Below are 22,204 nucleotides of genomic sequence, written 5' to 3'. Positions count from 1 at the left end.
TTGGGAAAAAAATCCTAAACACACCTCCTCTCCATTTTCCAGTATTGTCTTGTTTGGGGAAAGGTACTGACATAATATTTTCCCTCCCAATTTCTTCCATGATTGTTTGTTCTGTTGTTGTTTGGGAGAAAGTCAGTTAAAACTCATATATATATATATATTTTTCCCTATTGTCCTGTTGTCCTGAGAAAGTACCCAAAAAGTACCGTAATATAGTCATATAGTTGATTACTTTCAAATGACAGTCATATAAAATATTATGGTTTGCACACAGCTGGTGGTCATCCTTGCATGGAGGAGGAGGAAGAAGAGGAGGAGGAGGCAGCACTGCGCAGGGTTTAGAGAGAGAGCGAGAGAGAGAGTGAGAGAGCGAGGAGAGGTGGTGGTGGTGGTAGTAGGGGGGGGAGGCTCTGTCGTCGAGTCACATCCCCGACAAGGCTGAGTCTCGGTCGGCTCCATCCGACAGCAGCATCATCAGCATCATCAGCAGCAACAGTGAGAAGGGAACCATCCCCAGAACCTCATTGAGGAGCTTATTCACGACAACTTCTTCAACGTGACGCACTCTTCTTCTTCTTCTTCCTCCTCTCGCCTCCTTACTCCTCACTCGGGCTGTAGTCAACTTCCTTCCATCCTCCGAGGAACTTCTTCTTTCTGTATGGTGAGTGTTGCTTTTTTTTCTTATGGCTTCTGTTGCTTTGCTGTGTAATTAGTATTCTGATGACATTTTTATTTATTTTTTTTTCTGCGCTTGTGGTCTTCTAAAGCGGCCATTGATAAGCACATTCCCGGTGAGATAGATAAGATGCGTTCAAGAACATGAGGAACAGGTGCAGAACTTTTCCTACCCCCCCACCCTTTTTTTTATTATTTTTTTTTTTATTAGTGACAAGGCACTCTGACAGCTGTGCACTGATGGATGCGCAACACGCGTGTCCCATGCAGCATCAGCATCAGCAGCGGTCATCTCGCATCCTTGACTCTTTTTCCACTAACCCCCGATCATCCATACTGGGATAAAAAAAACATATGTAATCTATATAAAAATTACATTTTGCAAAATATTAATATTTTGTGTGTGGGAAAATGCATCCAATGTTTATTTTTATTGTTCTTCCATAAGGAGAAAAGGAATACTATCCACTATTCCGACACTTTTTAACATTCCACTCTACCTTGATGACTACAACGAATAAATGAACCCCCCCGACCCCCCCCCCAACGGCGAATACCATGCATGATTCCAACTTCCCTTTTTCCGAGAATCTCTGTTACTCGCATTCACCTCAACACGTGATAAAAATCCAAAAGAACCCCCCCCCCCACCTTACTGGAATCAAAGCGGGTCTTTGTGGCCAAAGAGGGGGGAGGGGGGGTCCTAGACCCGGTGTCCTCAACGTGCCCCCATGTAAAGATCATTAACGCCGTCTTGATGCTTGTTATGTTATCGATTTTTTTAAAAATGCTGCGTTTGTGAACACGATAGCCCCAAACCTGTTGCGTTCAATTGGACTGGGAGCATACATCGATACTTAATAAATGCCACAAAAATACACACAAATATCTGATATATAATATAAATATTCCAAAAAAGTGAATAAATAATAATAATAATAATTTAAATACCTAATAAAGGTACACTATGCAGTAACTTTTTATAAAAAACTAAATAAAACTAAAAACCTATACAAAATACTCAATGTGAATCATATTGATGGTGTATTTTTAGGCGCCCCCTGGAGGCTACGACACCCTTAGCATTTGCCCCTTTTGCCCACTGGGTCAGCCGCCTCTGATGACAATAACCAGTGTTAAAATAACAATAAAAAACATAAATTAAATATGATAATGATAAATACGGAAAAGAAAATGTATTCGAAGTGCTGTCTCTCTCTGTGTGTGTGTGTGTATTAAAATAATATTTGTATTCAATACAGCAGATGAGATTTTGGTTTGGAATGCAGCGTTACCTCGTTTTTTTTGTTACGGAATTCTTCCAAATTGTCAGAAACGTAAAAAAAGCGAAGCAAAGGAAATCATGTAAATCCAATTAAAACCTTCCAGACAGCCACATATTATATTATATAAAATAATTTTTTACAAAATATTATTATATATTTTATATTAAAATAATTTTAATAATTCTATATATTATATTAATATTTTATAGTAATATAATTTTAATTATTATTTTAATAGATATTCAATATGAATATAATTTATCATGTAAATCCAATTAAAACCTTCCAGCTAGCCAAATATTATATTATATAAAATATGTTTTTATAAAATATTATTTTATATTTTATATTAATATAATTTTAATAATTCTGTATATTATATTAATATTTTATAGTAATATAATTTTAATTATTATTTTAATAGATATTCAATATGAATATAATTTATCATGTAAATCCAATTAAAACCTTCCAGCTAGCCAAATATTATATTATATAAAATATGTTTTTTATAAAATATTATTTTATATTTTATATTAATATAATTTTAATAATTCTATACATTATATTAATATTTTATAGTAATATAATTTTTATTATTATTTTAATGTATATTCAATATTAATATAATTTATCATGTAAATCCAATTAAAACCTTCCAGCCAGCCAAATATTATATTATATAAAATATACATTTTATAAAGTATTATTATATATTTTATATTAACACAATTTTAATAATTATATATATTATATTAATATTTTATATCAATATATATTTTAATTATTATTTTTAATATATTATATATATTTAATATTAATATAATTAATATTAATATTTTTAAAATAAAATATATATTTTATAGAGACTAATTATACATTTACATGCAGAAACGATGCAAAATCATTCTAAATTAGAAATGGATGTCTGACTCTTGTTGGCGAAGACGGCGAGGTTCCACCATCTCTCGTCAAATCAGCTCACCGGCTGACCTCAGTGCCACAAGTTCGATTCCCACTTGCCCGCCCACTTGTCTGGACATGTTCATAACAGACACATAATATTGGAGGATGCCATTTATCAGAGGAAGTGTATGATGAGTGGTCCCCCTGCCCCCCCAACCGTCGACCCCCATTTTCCCCATTCCCCCACCGCCCCCTGTGGCGCTGGTAATCCTGTTGTGCGACTGCTAAATGGGATTAGAACTCTGTGTGTAAGCGAAACGCAGCCCGGGGACGACTGCGAGGCTTTACGTTGGCCCGCTTTATCTCACATTTTCACTTCATTCAGTGTCACGGCTTTGACACTCGTCTTTCCTCCCACCGCCTGCCTGCTTGTCTGTCTGCCTGCCGCAGGACGTCCAGACCAAGGTTATGTTGTCTGACTGATGATGGGGTTGAATGATATCTGGGAAAACACAATTTGGGAGTAAGGAATGCTTGTATTTTGGGTAGAGGACAATAATGCCCCCCATGGGGAGAAATAAGGTAACTTTTCCATAGACAAAAATCTATTTTACGCCGAATAGCGTCTTTGGATTTTTTGTCCTCATAGTTAATGGAGTTAATTATTCATTCATTCATTTTCTACCGCTTTTCCTCACAAGGGTCGCGGGGGGTGCTGGAGCCTATCCCAGCTGTCTTCGGGCGAGAGGCGGGGTACATGTTTTTGCAATGTGGGAGGAAACCGGAGTACCCGGAGAAAACCCACGCATGCACGGGGAGAACATGCAAACTCCACACAGAGATGGCCGAGGGTGGAATTGAACCCTGGTCTCCTAGCTGTGAGGTCTGCGCGCTAACCACTCGACCGCCGTGCCGTGCCGCCCACTGACATTTTTGTTGAATGTTAAATTCATCACACATCAACTTGACACTCAATTACACAAACATGTCCCAATTTAAGTTCATTCATTCATTCATTCATTTTCTACCACTTATCCTCACGAGGGTCGCGGCGGGTGCTGGAGCCACAACGACCTTGACAACCCAATGGAAGTCGCAGGAAGTCGTTATATAACAGTATAGAAACAATGGTGTCATCATACTGACATTTTAGTAACATTAAATTAAATTCATCACACATCAACTTAACACTCAAATTGTGTCCCTGACAATTACACAAACCCAATTTAAGTTCATTCATTCATTTTCTACCACTTATCCTCACGAAGGTCGCGGGGGTGCTGGAGCCTATTCCAGCTGTCTTCGGGCGAGAGGCGGGGTACACCCTTGACAGGTGGCCAGTCAATCACAGGGCACATATAGACAAACAACCATTCACACTCACATTCATACCTATGGACAATTTGGAGTCGCTAATTAACCTAGCATGTTTTTGGAATGTGGGAGGAAACTGGAGTACCCGGAGAAAACCCACGCATGCACGGGGAGAACATGCAAACTCCACACAGAGATAACCGAGTGTGGAATTGAACCCGCGTCTCCTAGCTGTGAGGTCTGCGTGCTAACCACTCGATTGCCCTTCAGCCAAAACAGTATTTGGTGATCAACATTTTCAATAAAAGTGAGCGTTAAGTAAGGATTGTTTCCTCAATATGCCTCATACACTATTTTGGCATTTCACAGCAACAACGATGCCTTCAGGGACCGCCGAAGCAAGGGTGAAAGCTTGTGTTTAAGTCAAGTCGATGCGAGTTTTGAGGCCATTTTGACTGTTGAGGGTGGAATTGAATCCGGGTCTCATAGCTGTAAGGTCTGGCCGCTAACCACTCAACCGCTGTGCAGCCTGGAGTTAATTAATTGTCATGAATTAATTAATTTGATCACTTGCATATAATTTATTGCTGCTCCTGCCACAGTTTGATAAAACCATCCTGGAATGGTTTTGTAGTTAGAGAATGGAAAAAAAATTAGAGCCCTCTAGACATGAAATAACACCCCTATAGTCACATTTATGCTTCTATTACCCAATAGAGTGGATATAAATAAAATAAGTGTTTGCGTGTGTTGCTGTAAATGTGTTTTTGGTGGACAGGAAGTTAGGTTTATTCTGGATTATTGTGCCCGTTGTGTTGTCAAGTCTGGTGTGACCAGTGAATGCATCGTTTCAATTAGGGAAAAAAAATATTTAAAATTTGATAGCAACTAATGTATGGTGGTGATTATTTTTCCATATAAAAATAATACATTTCAACACAAACATGCATTTTATTCTGCTCCTTTTTGTTGGAATAAGTGTTCCCGGAAAAAAAGCCAAAGAAAAAGCAAAGTGGGTACACAATCAGGGTACATTCTGACCTCCATTTGTGTACAACATCAACATTAATCTACTAATTAATTGTTAGACTTTTCCAGCCCTAGGCCCTTATTCTAAGACTTTCCTCCCACGTTCCCTGCAAGGTATTCCAACCCCCCCCCCCCTTCTGGAGTGTTTACTTTGTGCCTCCGCTGTGGAGTATTTATGCTATCTTATACTCTGCTTAGTGCCAATCACTTGGCATCAGCAAAAGAGGCGCGTCGACGGCGGCGGGGTGGGAAAGACACTTGTCACATTAGCGCCTTTTGTTTGCCAGTTTTCCCCCGGCCCGCATTCTCTCCTTGGATCCTCATGAGTGGATGCGATCCATGTGTGTTTGTGTTGTGCGTGTTTGTGTGTGTGTGTTTGTGTTGTGTGAGGATGGAGCTGACCCTTTGTGCCCATCCTCCACCTCCACCTCCACATACCTTGGACACTCCTGTTGCCCGGCGGCTACATCTGCTCCACTTTCCACCTCCGACATGAAATTGTCATGCAGCTGCAGAGTGGTGCGTGCAGGCAGCGGTGGGCTTCACGGTTGAAGATGTCCAAATATCGAACATAAACCAGACTCAAGTGAGGCGTTTAAGGTTGCCGTGTTGTCCACACCTCCAAATGTCTCCTCTCACATGACACATTTTTTTTTGTACTGTTGTTTTGAAAAAATAATTTTTTTCCTATTTTTTTTCCCAATTTTTTGGAAAAAGTAACAACAACACCCCCCACCCATCCACTATTTTTTTATTCTGTTGTTGTTTTGGGAAAAAATATATATATATTTTTTTCAAAATTTCTTGGTCAAAATTTTTTTTATTCCACTGTTTTGGAAAGATAGAAGTACCTACCCCCCCCCCCCCTCCCCCACACGCTACTGTTTTATTCTGCTGTTTTTGAAAAAGAATAACTAAAATAACTAATCATTTTTTTAATGTTTAGTCCATAATTTTTTTATTCAGCTGTTGTTTTGGAAAAAGGATAATAACAAAAAATATTTTTTTTTTATCAAAATTTTTTTGTCCATAATTTTTTAAAATTCTGCTATTGTTTTGGAATACGTCCCTCCCCCATTTTCCTATTTCCCATTTTTTGGGGAAAAGAACTGACATAGTAGTTTTTTTTAATGTTTTTTTCCATAATTTTTTATGCTTCTGTTGTTTTGGAAAAATATAATAAGAAAAAAAATATATATTTTTTTAAATTTTGTCCATAATTTTTTTTTAATTTTGCTATTGTTTTGGATTACCCCACCCTCATTTTCCCATTTCCCATTTTTTGGGGAAAAGAACTGACATAGTATTTTTAAAATGTTTTTGTCCATAATTTTTTTTTATGCTGCTGTTGTTTTGGAAAAAAATAATAAGAATTTTTTTTTTGTCCATAATTTTTTAAAATTCTGCTATTGTTTCGGAATATCAACAACACCCCCCCCCCCTCATTTTCCAGTATTGTATACATAGTATTTTCTTCGTATTTTTTTAATGGTTTTGTCCATTATTTTTTTTATTCTGCTGTTTTTTGGAAAAAAATTATATATTTTTTTCTTTTTTTCAAAATTTTTTGTCCATAATTTTTTAAAATTCTGCTATTGTTTTGAAATCACCCCTATTTACCAGCATTGTTTTGTTTGTGGAAAGGAACCAACATAGTATTTTCCCTCCCAATTTCTTCCATGATTGTTTGTTCTGTTGTTGTTTAGGAGAAAGTCAGTTAAAAGTAATAATACAAAGTAATATTTTCCCTATTGTCCTGTTGTGCTGAGAAAGTACCAATAAGTGTCGTGATATGGTCATATAGTTCATTCCACAGTGTTGCGTGTTGTCCACACCTCCAAATGTCTCCTCTCACATGACCTCCTGGAGTTTACATGACATTTCCAGGACCCTGAAGAAAGGAAGAAAGTGCGTGATCTCAGCCCCGGCCCCCATTGAGCGTCCTCGGTGGGCTTCTTGATGCCCCCTCCCCCCCGCTTAAGTGGTCACCAGCCACACGCTTGGAAGTGTCCCCCATAGGCGGGAACACAAAGACAAGTGTGGAGCATCAGAGGTTCATGCTGACGGCTCGGATTTATTTTTAATTTGGCCCACTCAGGTCATGTGACTCCTTGGCGGTGACATGTGACACAATGATGACCTTGCTGAGGTGCAGCCTGATAATTGGAGTCAGCTGACTGGCCTTTGTTGTTGCTTGCTGGCATGGCGGATTCAGGTGACCCCTGACCCCGACCCCCCACCACCCACCAGGTGACAGCAGGTCAAGGACACACCTCTTTTTTTTTTAAGACCTGTAAACCAGTTGGATCCACTAGCACCCCTCAATGCTCTTCTCCAGCGGATATCAGCAGCTGTGTGTAGGAACCCTCAGACAAAGCTTGTTTTTTTAAGTAGTTTTTTTTTATTCATATTGGTACATGTTTGTATATTTGAGTGTGAAGTTGCTGTATGATGACTTTAGTGACTGTTATATTGTTATATACAATATTTTTTATACACTATACTGTTATATACAATCACAGGGCACATATAGACAAACAACCATTCACACTCACATTCATACCTATGGACAATTTGGAGTCGCTAATTAACCTAGCATGTTTTTGGAATGTGGGAAGAAACATTCCTTAACATTCATTAAACTTTCAGACCGTTTTAGTGTAGTAAATACATCTGCATCTTATACTTTTGATGATGTGTGTCTTTATTTGAGGAGCCCAGAGAGGGGCTAACGTCATTGCAGCACTCCAATGATGTGTTGCTCAGATGTAATACAGTATGGGAAAAATTTTAAGGAGTTGTTTTTTTTAATATTCATATTGGTACATGTTTGTATATTTGAGTGTGAAGTTGCTGTATGATGACTTTAGTGACTTATATATAATATTTTTATACACTATACTGTTATATACAATCACAGGACACAAATAGACAAACAACCATTCACACTCACATTCATACCTGTGGACAATTTGGAGTCGCTAATTAACCTAGCATGTTTTTGGAATGTCGGAGGAAATCGGAGTACCCATGCAAACTCCACACAGAGATGGCCGAGGGTGGAATTGAATTTCGGTCTCCTAGCTGTGAGGTCTGCGTGCTAACCACATGACCACCGTGCAGCCTACAGGTTAAGCGGGCCTTCAAAAAAGTTTTGCTTGACGGTGGCCATGTTTTATAAATAATAATTATTGTGGTAGTGATTGAGTTAAAGTGTATAAAGTAACAGTAATAATAATAATAATACACTAATAATAACGTGATGTTGTCTCTCCTTGTCCGTCATTTCTCTGCTCTGATAGGTGCCAATTATCGGGGGCTTGGCGTTGAGAACCTCCTTGGCCGCCGCTGACCCTGTTAGCCATCTTTAATGTCAACTCCCCAGTGCCCAAGTGGAAGGAATTACTTCGCTTTTAGTCTCCAATCGGGGGAAAAAAATGCAGACGGGCGCAGCAGAATGCCGAGCTTGACTGCACCGTGGTGAAACGAGCTTGTGGACTGTGCGGATATAAAAAACCCTAAGGGGTTTTGACATTTCAGATTTTTTTTTTAATTATTTATTTATTTATTTTACTTCTTCTGGCCGGAGAGTGTTTTTGGAGCAGAGCGGGGACAAAGAAGGGGGGGGGACGCAGATGATGGTGTGGTGCCGCTCAGGCGTACGTAGAGCCTTGGCTCTCCTGGCGCTCCTGGGCCTCCTGCTTCCCGTTCGAGAGGGGGGCTGCTCGGGGCCCGATGGCGGTGGCGGCTCTGGGGACGCCGACGAGTCCCTGCTGCACCCTGATGCAACCTCCCGGGGGGACCTGCATAGGCACAAACGCAGCTGGGTATGGAACCAGTTCTTCGTGCTAGAGGAGTACACGGGGAACGAGCCTCTCTACGTCGGAAAGGTAAGCGATTCGTGTTTTTTTGTCGGCGAATCAATAAATCATCGTATAAAATGTGTAATAAACCACATTAATGTGTACTATAATAGTAAATAAACCATTAATCCTTCAACAGCGACGTTTAAATGAAAAGGCAGACAAAGTGGCTAATGCAGCATAAGCGACATATGTTGACTCTCAGGCGTCCTCAGGTAGCACCCAGTATGTGTGTGTATGTGTGTGTGTGTGTGTGTGTGTGTGCGCACTGCAGTGGAAGAAATATTTGAAAAAGTGAAAGCAGGCATCATTAATCCTGCTGCATACAGTACAGTCATACTTCACATTGCCATGGTAACAACTCTAACAACAACAAACAAAAAAAGAGCAGAAATACAGCAGACTTTTAACTTGTTATATTTTTAAAAAATTATTATCATTATATTTCGTAGTGGGGGTGTCGCCATATAGTGAAAAATGAATTTAAAAAAAAAAAGAAAAATGAAAATTTTTTGGACTATGTTAATATACGTATATATATTATTAGTAGGAAGCTTTTGTTTTTACATTGCGTGTTTGCGTGCGAATTATTTTTACAAATATATATATTTTTTTTACAAAAAACTTTATTCCAGGCTTTACTATGGACACCATGTAGTGAAAAATGAAAGTTTTTTTTTTGTTGTTTTTTTTTTTTTTTAAATGAAAGTTTTGTGGACTATGTTAAAAATATATATTATTAGTGGGAAGCTTTTGCTCTTACATTGGGTGTTTTTTTCAGAATTATTTTTACAAATACAATTTTTTTTTTTTTTTTTACAAAAAACTTTGTTCCCGGCTTTACTATGGACACCATATAGTGAAAAAATAATTAATTTATTTTTTAAAGAAAAATGAAAGATTTTTGGACTATGTTAAAAATATATATTATTAGTAGGAAGCTTTTGTTCTTACATTGTGTGTTTTTTTCAGAATTATTTTTACAAATACAACTTTTTTTTTACATTATTCTCAGAATATATTGATGTTCTTACGGTAATACAGTATTATAACTTTTTTTCAACCTAATTTACCAAAAAATACAACTTTATTCTTGGCTTTACTATGGACACCATATAGTGAAAAATGAAAGTTTTTTTTTTTTTTTAAAGAAAAATGAAAGTTTTTTTGTACTATGTTAAAAATATATATATTATTAGTAGGAAGCTTTTGTTCTTACATTGTGTGTTTTTTTTAACCAGTTATTAAAAAAAATATTATCATTATATTTCATAGCTGGGATGTCGCCATATAGTGAAAAATTAGTAAAAAAAAAAAAAAAAGAAAAACGAAAGTTTTTTTGTTAAAAAAATATATTATTAGTAGGAAGCTTTTGCTCTTATATTGCCTGTTTTTTTTCCAGAATTATTTTAAAAATACAACTTTTTTTTAACGTTATTCTCAGAATATGTTGACGTTCTTACAGTAATACAGTATTATAACTTTTTTCGACCTCATTTACCAAAAATTACAACTTTATTCCAGGCTTTACTATGGACACCATATTGTGAAAAATTATTTATTTTTTTTAATTAAAAAAAAAAAAAGAAAATGTTTTGTACTATGTTAAAAAATATAAATTATTAATAAGAAGCTTTTGTTCTTACATTGCATGTTTTTTTTCAGAATTATTTTTACAAATACAACTTTTTTTAACGATATTCTCACAATATGTTAATGTTCTTACGGTAATACAGTATTATAACTTTTTTTCAACCTCATTGACCAAAAATTACAACTTTATTCCTGGCTTTACTATGGACACCATTGGTGTAAATGTAAGTGAACAAGACCTGCACCGAAATATGATGGTTTCTTTCTTTGCCCCACCCCCACCCCTCCATTCGTGCATTTGGAAATTCCTTAAGTATTTTTTTGTGTACACCTGCTTAAAGGTAAGCAAACGGCGCTGAAATTAAAAGCAACAGAAGCGACAGTCCAGTGTTATGTGTACAATAAATGTTTGTGCTGATGTCACTGTCGGCCATTGTGAGTGTGTAAATGTGTGTTCAGTCTGTGCACTAGCGGGCCAGATGGGTCCTTGGAAGCTCACTCCAGATCCCCGTTATCTCACGGAATTTTCTGGTCTTATTATTAAATTACTTTTTCCGTCTTTCCGCTCATCTGCGGGATCATCAACCTCCTCGGCGGGTATTTGCCGGGTCTGCTCTCGCAAAAGCCCATTTCCTTGCTGGCTCTGAACCGGATTAGCGTCTCCAGCTGGAATATTTGGTTACATTGGACCATCCTATTGTTCTGCTGCGTTGTCTTGCCAAGAACGGGGGGGGGGGGGGGTGTCGTGTCGTGGGAATGCTTCCAAAGACTGATGAGGATATCGTTGATGAGTTCAAATGGAGGTTATTTCTTCATCCTGTTCTATCTCGGAACACCTCCATTCCAAGACCTCCACACATCATGTTTATATTTTCCCCCTTTAAATAAATCGGAAGTGGCGGTAATGTTTTAAGATGCACTCTAAGTGATTCCATCGATAAACTACTCACATATCCCGTTTTCCCATTTTCTACCTCGTGTAGTCCATCTTTCACTGCTTTAAAACCGACTCCCTCATTTCGGGATAAGCAACAAAACCGACAAATGACCGAGCAAATCATTTTTTTTTTTTTTTTTGTGGTGGTAAAATTCCTGTCACAGCACAATGTTTGCAAGGTCTGAGAGCCAATAAATGTCCTCTCAGCTTGGCCGGAATACTAATCTTCCAATGGAAAAAGGGATTTAAATGCGACTAGATATAACGTTCTACAAAGTAATTGTATGAATGCTGAGAAGCATTCCCACATATAAAAATCCACATCGTTTTTCATCCAGTTATTCCTCGACTTCAAGGCAATCCCTGGTCGGAATGTTCAGCTCATTGAGGTGACATAGGCTGGCTATCAGGACTGGTGGTTGCTGGTTCAATCCCCGATCCAGCTGTAATCATTCCCTTTATTCATATTTTTAAACATTTATAATGCTGCTGATTTTAGTCTGCTAAAAATGAATAGACAGATAGTAGAATAGTTGCTGGTTCAATCCCCAATCCAGCTGTAATCATTCCATTTATTTAAATTTTTAAATATTTATAAAGCTGCTAAATTTAGTCTGCCAAAAATGAATAGACAGATACCTAAACAGATAGTAGAAGAGTTGCTGGTTCAATCCCCGATCCAGCTGTAATCATTCCATTTATTTACATTTTTCAACATCTATAAAGCTGCTAAATTTAGTCTGCTAAAAATGAATAGACAGATAGTTAAACCGATAGTAGAATAGTTGCTGGTTCAATCCCCGATCCAGCTGTAATCATTCCATTAATTATATTTTTCAATATTTATAACGCTGCTAATTTTAGTCTGCTAAAAATGAATAGACATAGAGTACAATAGTTGCTGGTTCAATCCCCGATCCAGCTGTAATCATTCAATTTATTGATACTTTTCAACATTTATAACACTGCTGATTTTAGTCAGCTTAAAATTAATAGACAGATAGTAGAATAGTTGCTGGTTCAATCCCCGATGCAACTGTAATCATTCCAGTTACTTATATTTTTCAACATTTATAAAGCTGCTAAATTTAGTCTGCTAAAAATGAATAGACAGATAGTAGAATAGTTGCTGGTTCAATCCCCGATCCAGGTGTAATCATTCCATTTATTTATATTTTTCAACATTTATAAAGCTGCTGATTTTAGTCTGCTAAAAATGAATAGACAGATAGTAGAATAGTTGCTGGTTCAATCCTCGATCCAGCTGTAATCATTCCATTTATTGATACTTTTCAACATTTATCATGCTGTTGATTTTAGTCTGCTAAAAATGAATAGACAAAGTAAATGTTGCCCCAAACTGGTGAACTTGATGGTTGCTGGTTCAATCCTCAGTCATTGTGCATTTATACGTTCTAGCACTTAAAATTCTGTTATTTTATGTCTGCCAATTACTACCACATTTATTAACTTTAAACATTTCAACAGGCAGTCTGCATTTAGCCCCCCCGCCCCTCCTTGCTGGTCAACTTTATGGTTGCTGGTTCAATCCTCAGTCACTGTGCATTTATACGTTCTAGCACTTAAAATTCTGTTATTTTTTGTCTGCCAATTACTCCCAAATTTATCAACTTTAAACATCAGGACTGGTGGTTGCTGGTTCAATCCCCGATCCAGCTGTAATCATTACATTTATTGATACTTTTCAACATTTATAACGCTGCTGGCTCGGTCCCTGTGCATCAAGAATCATTTAAACGTTCCAACACGTCTGCCAGTTGTGCATCTGCCAATTTGATGCTCGCTGGTTCGATCTTCAGTCCTTGTGTCGTCGTTCATGACAACAATCACTTCATTTTTACATTACAGCACTTTAAATTCCACCATTTTTTGACTGCTGACCTCTTCAAACCAGTCCAACATTAGTTCAGCTCATGTAGGCTATCTATTAGGACTTCAGGAATTCCCATTTTTTCAATTTTAATATCGCTTCCTATTGGAACATTCATGGCTCAGGTCGTAGAACGGTCGTCTCCCAAACCTGTTGCTGATTCGATCCTCAGTCGGTGAATACATTTTGACACATTTTAGGGATCTTTTCAACTCAAATTGCTTCATTAAGTTTTTGAATAAAACAGTTGATTTCACTCTGGTGCACACTGTAATGGAAATTTCCAACATTCCTAATGAAAAGTAACCATGTTACCAATCCCTGGAAACCACATGAGATCAGTATACAGTGTCAAAGACACTCCAGATTGCAGTCTGTGTTTTTTTAAACATAACATGTTCTGCCGTCACTAGATAGGGAATTCTGTTTTCTTGTACTCTGTCATCACAAAAAAAAAAAACAAACATCCCTTTGGTTGTTTTTTTAAAGAAAAAACGCCAATAAACTCACACCAAGTAAAGGATGCAGGCTTGATTTAGTCCCCTTGGTACAAAACATGGTGTGATGGAGCTGTCACATTATTTGTTCCTGGAGATCATAGTTGTCACAGTGTGATGTTGTTTGCCATCACAAGGTGACATGTTGCCGGCTGACACTGTTTGGAAAGGTCTGCTGTGTCACAAGGAGGACAACCCTTGTAGATATTGATTCTTTGGATGTAGAAAAAAATAATAAACAAGAGAACACCTTCGCCCAGGCTGCAATACGTTGTCACATTCAGGACCTTCATACATACCGTCATTGTAATACAAGAGTAAGCATGTACTATTACACCACCAATGTATGTAGTATATACATATAAGGTTTACTTGACTAAATGTTATGATTATTTTATAGTGACAAAAAAAATGCTACGGGATTCCGGGAGTTATTTATTCCAAAAAGTCAAATGAAAAAAGGCAATATGTCCCATAGGAAATAATGTAAATCCAAATAATCCATTCCAGACACCCAAAAATTCATTCATTCATTCATTCTCAACCACCGTGGACTGGTGGCCAGCCAATCACAGGGCACATATAAACAAACAACCATTCACACTCACATTCATACCTATGGACAATTTGGAGTCGCTAATTAACCTAGCATGTTTTTGGAATGTGGGAGGAAACATTCCTTAACATTCATTAAACTTTCAGACCGTTTTAGTGTAGTAAATACATCTGCATCTTGTACTTTTAATGATGTGTGTCTTTATTTGAGGAGCCCAGAGAGGGGCTAACGTCATTGCAGCACCCCAATAAGTGCGTTCCCTACAGTATGGGAAAATTTTTAAGAAGTTTTTTTTTTGTTTAATTCATATTGGTACATGTTTGTATATTTGAGTGTGAAGTTGCTGTATGATGACTTTAGTGACTGTTATATTGTTATATACAGTATTTTATACACTATATTGTTATATACAACCACAGGGCACATATAGACAAACAACCATTCACACTCACATTCATACCTATGGACAATTTGGAGTCGCTAATTAACCTAGCATGTTTTTGGAATGTGGGAGGAAACTGGAGGACCCGGGGAAAACCCATGCAAACTCCACACAGAGATGGCCGAGGGTGGGATTGAACTCAGGTCTCCTAGCTGTGAGGCCTGCACGCTAACCACTCAGTCTCAGTGCAGCCCACACCCAAAAATATTAACAAAAAAATTAATTTTATAGAAAATATTATAGTTTTCCTGCTTTCCTGCTTTCTTAATTTAATTTAATTTAATTTAATTTAATTTAATTTAATTTAATTTAATTTAATTTAATTTAATTTAATTTAATTTAATTTTTTGTCACGTACCAAAGTACAAGGTGATATAACTGATCGTAAGTGTCAATATAGTGATATGTATAGCACATCATGACTGGTTCAAGACTCTTCATCCTTGTATTTAGCAAACATCAACTGCTTGTATTGTTTCTTGAATTGGCTCATCGTTGTGCATTGTTTGAGGGTCTTACTCAATCCATTCCATAGTTTGATTCCACATACTGAAATTAAAACTAAAACCGCCCAAACATTTGTAGGCTTTCATATTTTAATGAGGATAGCATGCAAACAATGACTTTTGGCTTTTTAACGTAGTCCTAGCATATAAGTGTTTCAAATGTAGTTCTTCCCTGAGATCATATTTTTCCTCTCTTGTAGAGAAGTATTGGATGACATTTTTAGCTAATTGGTTATTTTTAGCCTTATGCATTATTTTAGCTGTGATTTTGTAACAGATCTCAATATATTTGTAGCCCTAGTTGAGCAACTAGTGGATGTCCGGTGGGATACATTGTGGCTGTTATTCAGGCATACATTACACATGAAGGACATCTGTGTTGAAAGCAGCGGGACACTAATTGGACTAAACAACAGGACCAAACGGCGGCATCGGCGTCAGAGGACAGTCTGGTCGGCCTGGAAGCGGAGAGCCAGTGTGATACACTAGAAAACAGGAAGTCATTGGCTGGATGAAGCCTGGCTCGCCTTTAATGCGTTCTGTCACATTCCAAATTTCACAAGCAAATGTCTCATTATGTCTTGGCACCGTGCCCCCGGGTAAGAGCAGCACCGGCCCCGGAATCAGCCACGCTCGCTTGAAGCCAGCGGAAAACATGCATTTGGGAATGACACAGTCGGCTGTGACACACAACTTGAAGTCATTTTAAGCTTGACAAACACAACATAATGTGATTACAGCTTTACTCTTTAGGGCGTTCACGCCCCTTGAAAAGCAAGCATATATGTTGCTTGTGTTAATTGGGAGTCATGCATCATTTTTCCATACTTTGATGGCGTCGCTTTACAGAAGCTACGGCAAGACGGAATGCTAGTGAGGTCAAATGAATGTTTTTTGTTGTTGTCGGAAGCTTGGGATCATAGAATATGGGAGTCTCTTTGAAAGTTTTACCAATGTCTGGACTGGATGCTGGCAAATTACATTTTTTTTACGCTTTATGAAAAGAAAAAAAGCAGAGAAAATAATAATAATAAAAAAAAAAATCCTACTCGCTCCAGTTTGTTCAACGTCACGGAAGATTGAAGTATGAAAAGACAACATTTATAAAAAAAAAAGAATTTGTGGCACGCACACGCAAAACTTTAAATTATTATTATTTAATTATTATTTATTCAAAATTATTTCAATTATTTGTGCAATTTACTGTTCATATTTTATGTCATCTATCAGTCAACACATTATTATTATTATTATTTTTTATTATACGGGAGCCAGGCAACGACATCTATCTATCTATCTATCTATCTATCTATCTATCTATCTATCTATCTATCTATCTATCTATCTATCTATCTATCTATCTATCTATCTATCTATCTATCTATCTATCTATCTATCTATCTATCTATCTATCTATCTATCTATCTATCTATCTATCTATCTATCTATCTATCTATCTATCTATCTATCTATCTATCTATCTATCTATCTATCTATCTATCTATCTATCTATCTATCTATCTATCTATCTATCTATCTATCTATCTATCTATCTATCTATCTATCTATCTATCTATCTATCTATCTATCCATCCATCCATCCATCCATCCATCCATCCATCCATCCATCCATCCATCCATCCATCCATCCATCCATCCATCCATCCATCCATCCATCCATCCATCCATCCATCCATCCATCCATCCATCCATCCATCCATCCATCCCCCCTCTCTCTATCTATGCGTCCATCCGTCCATCCATCCATCCATCCATCCACCCACCCCCCCCTCTCTCTATCCATCCATCTATCCACCCCCCCCTCTCTCTCTATCTACCTATCTATCCATCCATCCACCCATCCATCCACCCCCCCCTCTCTCTTTCTCTATCCATCCATCCACCCCCCCTCTCTCTCTATCCATGCATCCATCCATCCACCCATCCACCCATCCACCCATCCACCCATCCACCCCCCCCCTCTCTCTCTATCCATCCATCCATCCATCCACCCCCCTCTTTCTCTCTACCTATCCATCCATCCATCCATCTATCCATCCATCCCCCCTCTCTCTCTCTATCCATCCACCCACCCCCCCTCTCTCTATCTATCCATCCATCCATCCACCCCCCTCTCTCTATCTATGCGTCCATCCATCCATCCATCCATCCATCCACCCCCCTCTCTCTCTATCTACCTATCTATCCATCCATCCACCCATCCATCCATCCATCCCCTCTCCTCTCTATCTCTATCCATCCATCCATCCACCCCCTCTCTCTCTATCTACCTATCTATCCATCCATCCACCCATCCATCCATCCATCCATCCATCCACCCCCCCTCTCTATCTCTATCCATCCATCCATCCACCCCCCTTCTCTCTCTCTATCTATCATCCATCCATCCATCCACCCATCCACCCCCCTCTCTCTCTCTCGCTCTCTCTCTATCTATCCATCCATCCATCCCCCCTCTCTCTCTATCGTCCATCCATCCCCCCTCTCTCTATCTATCCATCCATCCATCCATCCATCCATCCACCCATCCACCCCCCTCTCTCTCTCTCGCTCTCTCTCTATCTATCCATCCATCCATCCCCCCTGTCTCTCTATCATCCATCCATCCCCCTCTCTCTATCTATCCATCCATCCATCCATCCACCCATCCATCCATCCATCCCCCTCTCTCTCTCTCTCGCTCTCTCTCTATCTATCCATCCATCCACCCCCCCTCTCTCTCTATCCATCCATCCATCCCCCCTCTCTCTATCCATCCATCCATCCATCCATCCATAGTTACATTTGATCATTTGAATTCAGACTTGACCAGATTGTTGCCAAATCAACCCAAATAAATTATGCTGTTTTGTGGTTGAATAAAACCCCTTATTAGTCATAAATTCTGCATATTTATGAAGCATTTTTCAAGCATAACAATGGAAAATAAACTAAAATACAAATATAAGGCATTCAAAAGACGTTGTGATGATTATGTATTAGTCTACACTGGTGTCTGAGTAGCAGCAATGTGACTGTAATGTTTGTTGAGACACACAAGCACCAGTTTTGATTGCCGGTTTGAATTATATCACAATAAAAAGCTGCGGCTGTAAGACACCCCAAGCTGCAACCCCGCATGTCACTTCCTGTCCGCCCTCTGCTCTTCTCCATGAACAGATTTACACATTTACAGCAACATGAACACAACACAAGTCTTACCTCTGTCTTATTTTTTTATATAATACATATTGTATTGAGTAATATATGTGTAAAAGTGACTATAGGGATGTTATTTCGGGTCTAGAGGTCTCTAATAATGTAAAAAAAAATTGTTCTCACTACAAAGGTTTCCTACTTTGCAGAGATTCACTTATCATGGACCAATTAACTGTGATAAAGGAGGGGTTACTTAATGCGATTGCATTATTAGCATGCTGGACTTTTAGCTCTTTAGCATTCCACTTAAAATGATGTTGTTTTCCCAATCACTGATCAAGGAAGTGTATTTTTTCAGTGTCTATCCCCAGTGGGATAGAGATATAGTTGAATTAAAAAATCTACATGTAAACAAGCACAGATGAGTAGTGGTTCAACTCCCTTCCAGGGTCAAAACCTGATAGACAACATCTGTGCTCGTGTCACGGCCTGTGGCGTGGTGCACCGCTTGCACATCTGTGACAGCGATGCTGAAAGGTACATGCAGGTTAGGCAGCAGCAGCTTGCTTGCTTCCCGCCCCCTCCGGATGCTTCTGCCTATCCCAGCAGGGGGGGGGGGAGTCACATTGTTTATGTGTTTCTCCATCCAGAGGTGGGTTTGTTGTGTTTTAGGAAGCGCTTCTGCTGCTGATGCTTGACTAAGCTGCCTGCGGTCCACACATGCGTCCTTTCTTTAGTTGAATTGTTGATTTACCTGAAGTCGGAAAGTAATGGTAATGGTTTAATTTCATTTGAACATGCATCAGATTACAATTGAATGCATCACATAATCAGTTCACAGTTCCACATGTCCAAAAGGAGTAGGAAGAAGCAAAGCTTATTAAATCCTACCCCTCCATCTGGTACTTTTACAATCAGTAACTATGATATTTGTTCACTTCCTGCTTTCCTAATATAGTTTAAGGTTTTTTATTTTTTTCAAAATTTTGAAATTTTTTGTCCTGTACCGAAGTACGAGGTGATATGACTATACAAAAGGAGTAGGAAGAAGCAAAGCTTATTAAATCCTACCCCTCCATCTGGTACTTTTACAATCAGTAACTGTTACATTTGTTCACGTCCTGCTTTCCTGATATAGTTTAAGGTTTTTTAATTTTTTCAAAATTTTGAAATTTTTTGTCCTGTACCGAAGTACGAGGTGATATGACTATACAAAAGGAGTAGGAAGAAGCAAAGCTTATTAAATGCTACCCCTCCATCTGGTACTTTTACAATCAGTAACTGTTACATTTGTTCACTTCCTGCTTTCCTAATATAGTTTAAGGGTTTTTAATTTTTTCAAAATTTTAAAAAAAATAAAATTTTTGTCCTGTACCGAAGTACGAGGTTATATGACCATACAAAAGGAGTAGGAAAAAGCAAAGCTTATTCAATCCTACCCCTCCATCTGGTACTTTTACAATCACTAACTGTTACATTTGTTCACTTCCTGCTTTCCTAATATGGTTTAAGGTTTTTTAATTTTTTCAAAATTTTGAATTTTTTTAATTTTTTGTCCTGTACTGAAGTATGAGGTGATATGACTATACAAAAGGAGTAGGAAGAAGCAAAGCTTATTAAATCCTACCCCTCCATCTGGTACTTTTACAATCAGTAACTTAAATTTGTTCACTTCCTGCTCTCCTATTTTTATTTTTATTTTTATTTTTATTTTTATTTTTATTTTTATTTTTATTTTTATTTTTATTTTTATTTTTATTTTTATTTTTATTTTTATTTTTATTTTTATTTTTATTTTTATTTTTATTTTTATTTTTATTTTTTTGTCAAGACTCTTCTTCCTTGTATTTAGCAAACATCGACTGCTTGTATTGTTTCTTGAGTTGGCTCATCGTTGTGCATTGTTTGAGGGTCTTACTCAATCCATTCCATAGTTTGATTCCACATACTGAAATGCTATGGCTTTTTAACGTAGTCCTAGCATATAAGTGTTTTAAATGTACTTCTTCCCTGAGATCATATTTCTCCTCTCCTGTAGAGAAGTATTGGATGACATTTTTAAAGTCAATTTTTAAAGTGAATTGTCTCAACTTCAGAAAATGCATTAAGAAATCAGCCTCATTTGGTGTTTTTTTCCCCCCATCATGCCAGATGGTGATTACCACTAATAACTGGCTTGAGGAATGGTCACATGCATTGTGTTGGAAGGCTCACATAAGTCAAACAAATCGGATTTTAGGTTTCCAGTGTGAGTGTGACCGAAAAAACAACCCCTTCACTACCCTTTGCCTTTGCAGATGATTTTGTCTGATTTTTCAAGGCACACAGGATATTGTCTTTTATGATTATGATTATGATTAGAGTCCTGTTTTTCAAAGTTAGTTTCTACTTCTTCCGTTCTTCAGTAATCAGCAGTAGAAAAAAAAGTAATCAGCAGTAAAAAATTACCATAGGTAAGTTTCAGGAAAATATCGGTTCCCAACTAAAACAAAAAGAAATTCAGCCTTTTGTGAAAAGCATAACTTTTACTTTCACATTTTTTTTTTGCTTTTGTGACAGTTCAAATATCTAACCTGCTGCACGCTACACTCCTCCACGTTGTTCCACCTCCTAATTGCTGTCAAGTGTGTTTTTATTGCAAATGTTTTGGCTTAAAACCACTCTAAAAGTGACATCCGTTGATCCATTGATTTATCACCACTTTTTTATCTCTCATGCAAAAACATTTAAAAGATACAAAAAGATACAAAAATAAAAAATATATATTTTATAATTTTTAGTTTTATATTTAAGTTTTAGATTTATAAAAACTTATAAATACGCCTTTGGTTTCGAATGAGTTAAAAGGGACCTATTATGCAAATTTTTCTGCCCTTATATTGAGTTGTGGACTCCTATAGAGCAGCTACACACAATAACAAGCTTTCTAGATCTTCCAGCATCTACACCTATTCCAGCTGTGATTTATCTTTTTAAAAGGTCAGCCATATGTGTGTGGGATTCCGAATCCCGAATTACAGACTGGGCAGTTTCCCGAGTTTCTCAAGAAAAGAGGTTACTTCAAGACGTCGCTCTGTATGCGCACGCTATACTGCTACACAGACAAGCACTTTTTTTCCATGACTTACATAAAATAAAATAAAATAAAATAAAATAAAATAAAATAAAATAAAATAAAATAAAATAAAATAAAATAAAATAAAATAAAATAAAATAAAATAAAATGTATTCATTTATTTATCATTAATAATAATAACTGGCGAGAGGACCAATAACATTTCTTTTGACACTTAAAAATGATTTCTATAATGCAAAGTGGCAGTTGTTACTAATACCTGGCAAGAGGAGAGCTATCATGAATTGTACGGGCTTATGGATTTTGTGGATTATAAATAAATAAAATAAAATAAATTTTATTCATTTTATTCATTTTTGCCGCTATATTGTATGCTAACGGCAAGCCAAGGCTACATTTCGGAGTATATGTTCAACGTAAATCGGCTAACCGAGATTCCACTGTATATCTATTTGACTTTTTGTTGCTGCCTCC

The 22,204-nt window shown here is 37.4% G+C and overlaps 1 protein-coding gene across 1 annotated transcript in view; it reads left to right on the top strand.

The window, feature by feature from the left end:
* Positions 1-403: 403 nt before the first annotated feature.
* LOC131108714 (cadherin-7-like) overlaps positions 404-22,204 on the top strand; it is a 132,678-nt gene continuing 110,877 nt past the window's right edge. Inside the window, exons 1-2 of the mRNA XM_058059942.1 lie at positions 404-661; positions 8,513-9,100. Of these exons, the coding sequence (XP_057915925.1) occupies positions 8,846-9,100 (255 nt within the window). The 5' untranslated portion in view covers positions 404-661; positions 8,513-8,845. The remainder of the gene's footprint in view (positions 662-8,512; positions 9,101-22,204) is intronic.

Source organism: Doryrhamphus excisus, chromosome 21, assembly GCF_030265055.1.
Source record: "Doryrhamphus excisus isolate RoL2022-K1 chromosome 21, RoL_Dexc_1.0, whole genome shotgun sequence".
Lineage (NCBI taxonomy): Eukaryota > Metazoa > Chordata > Actinopteri > Syngnathiformes > Syngnathidae > Doryrhamphus > Doryrhamphus excisus.
The sequence above is the reverse complement of the archived record's forward strand: the minus strand, read 5'-3'. Positions and strand labels throughout refer to the sequence as shown.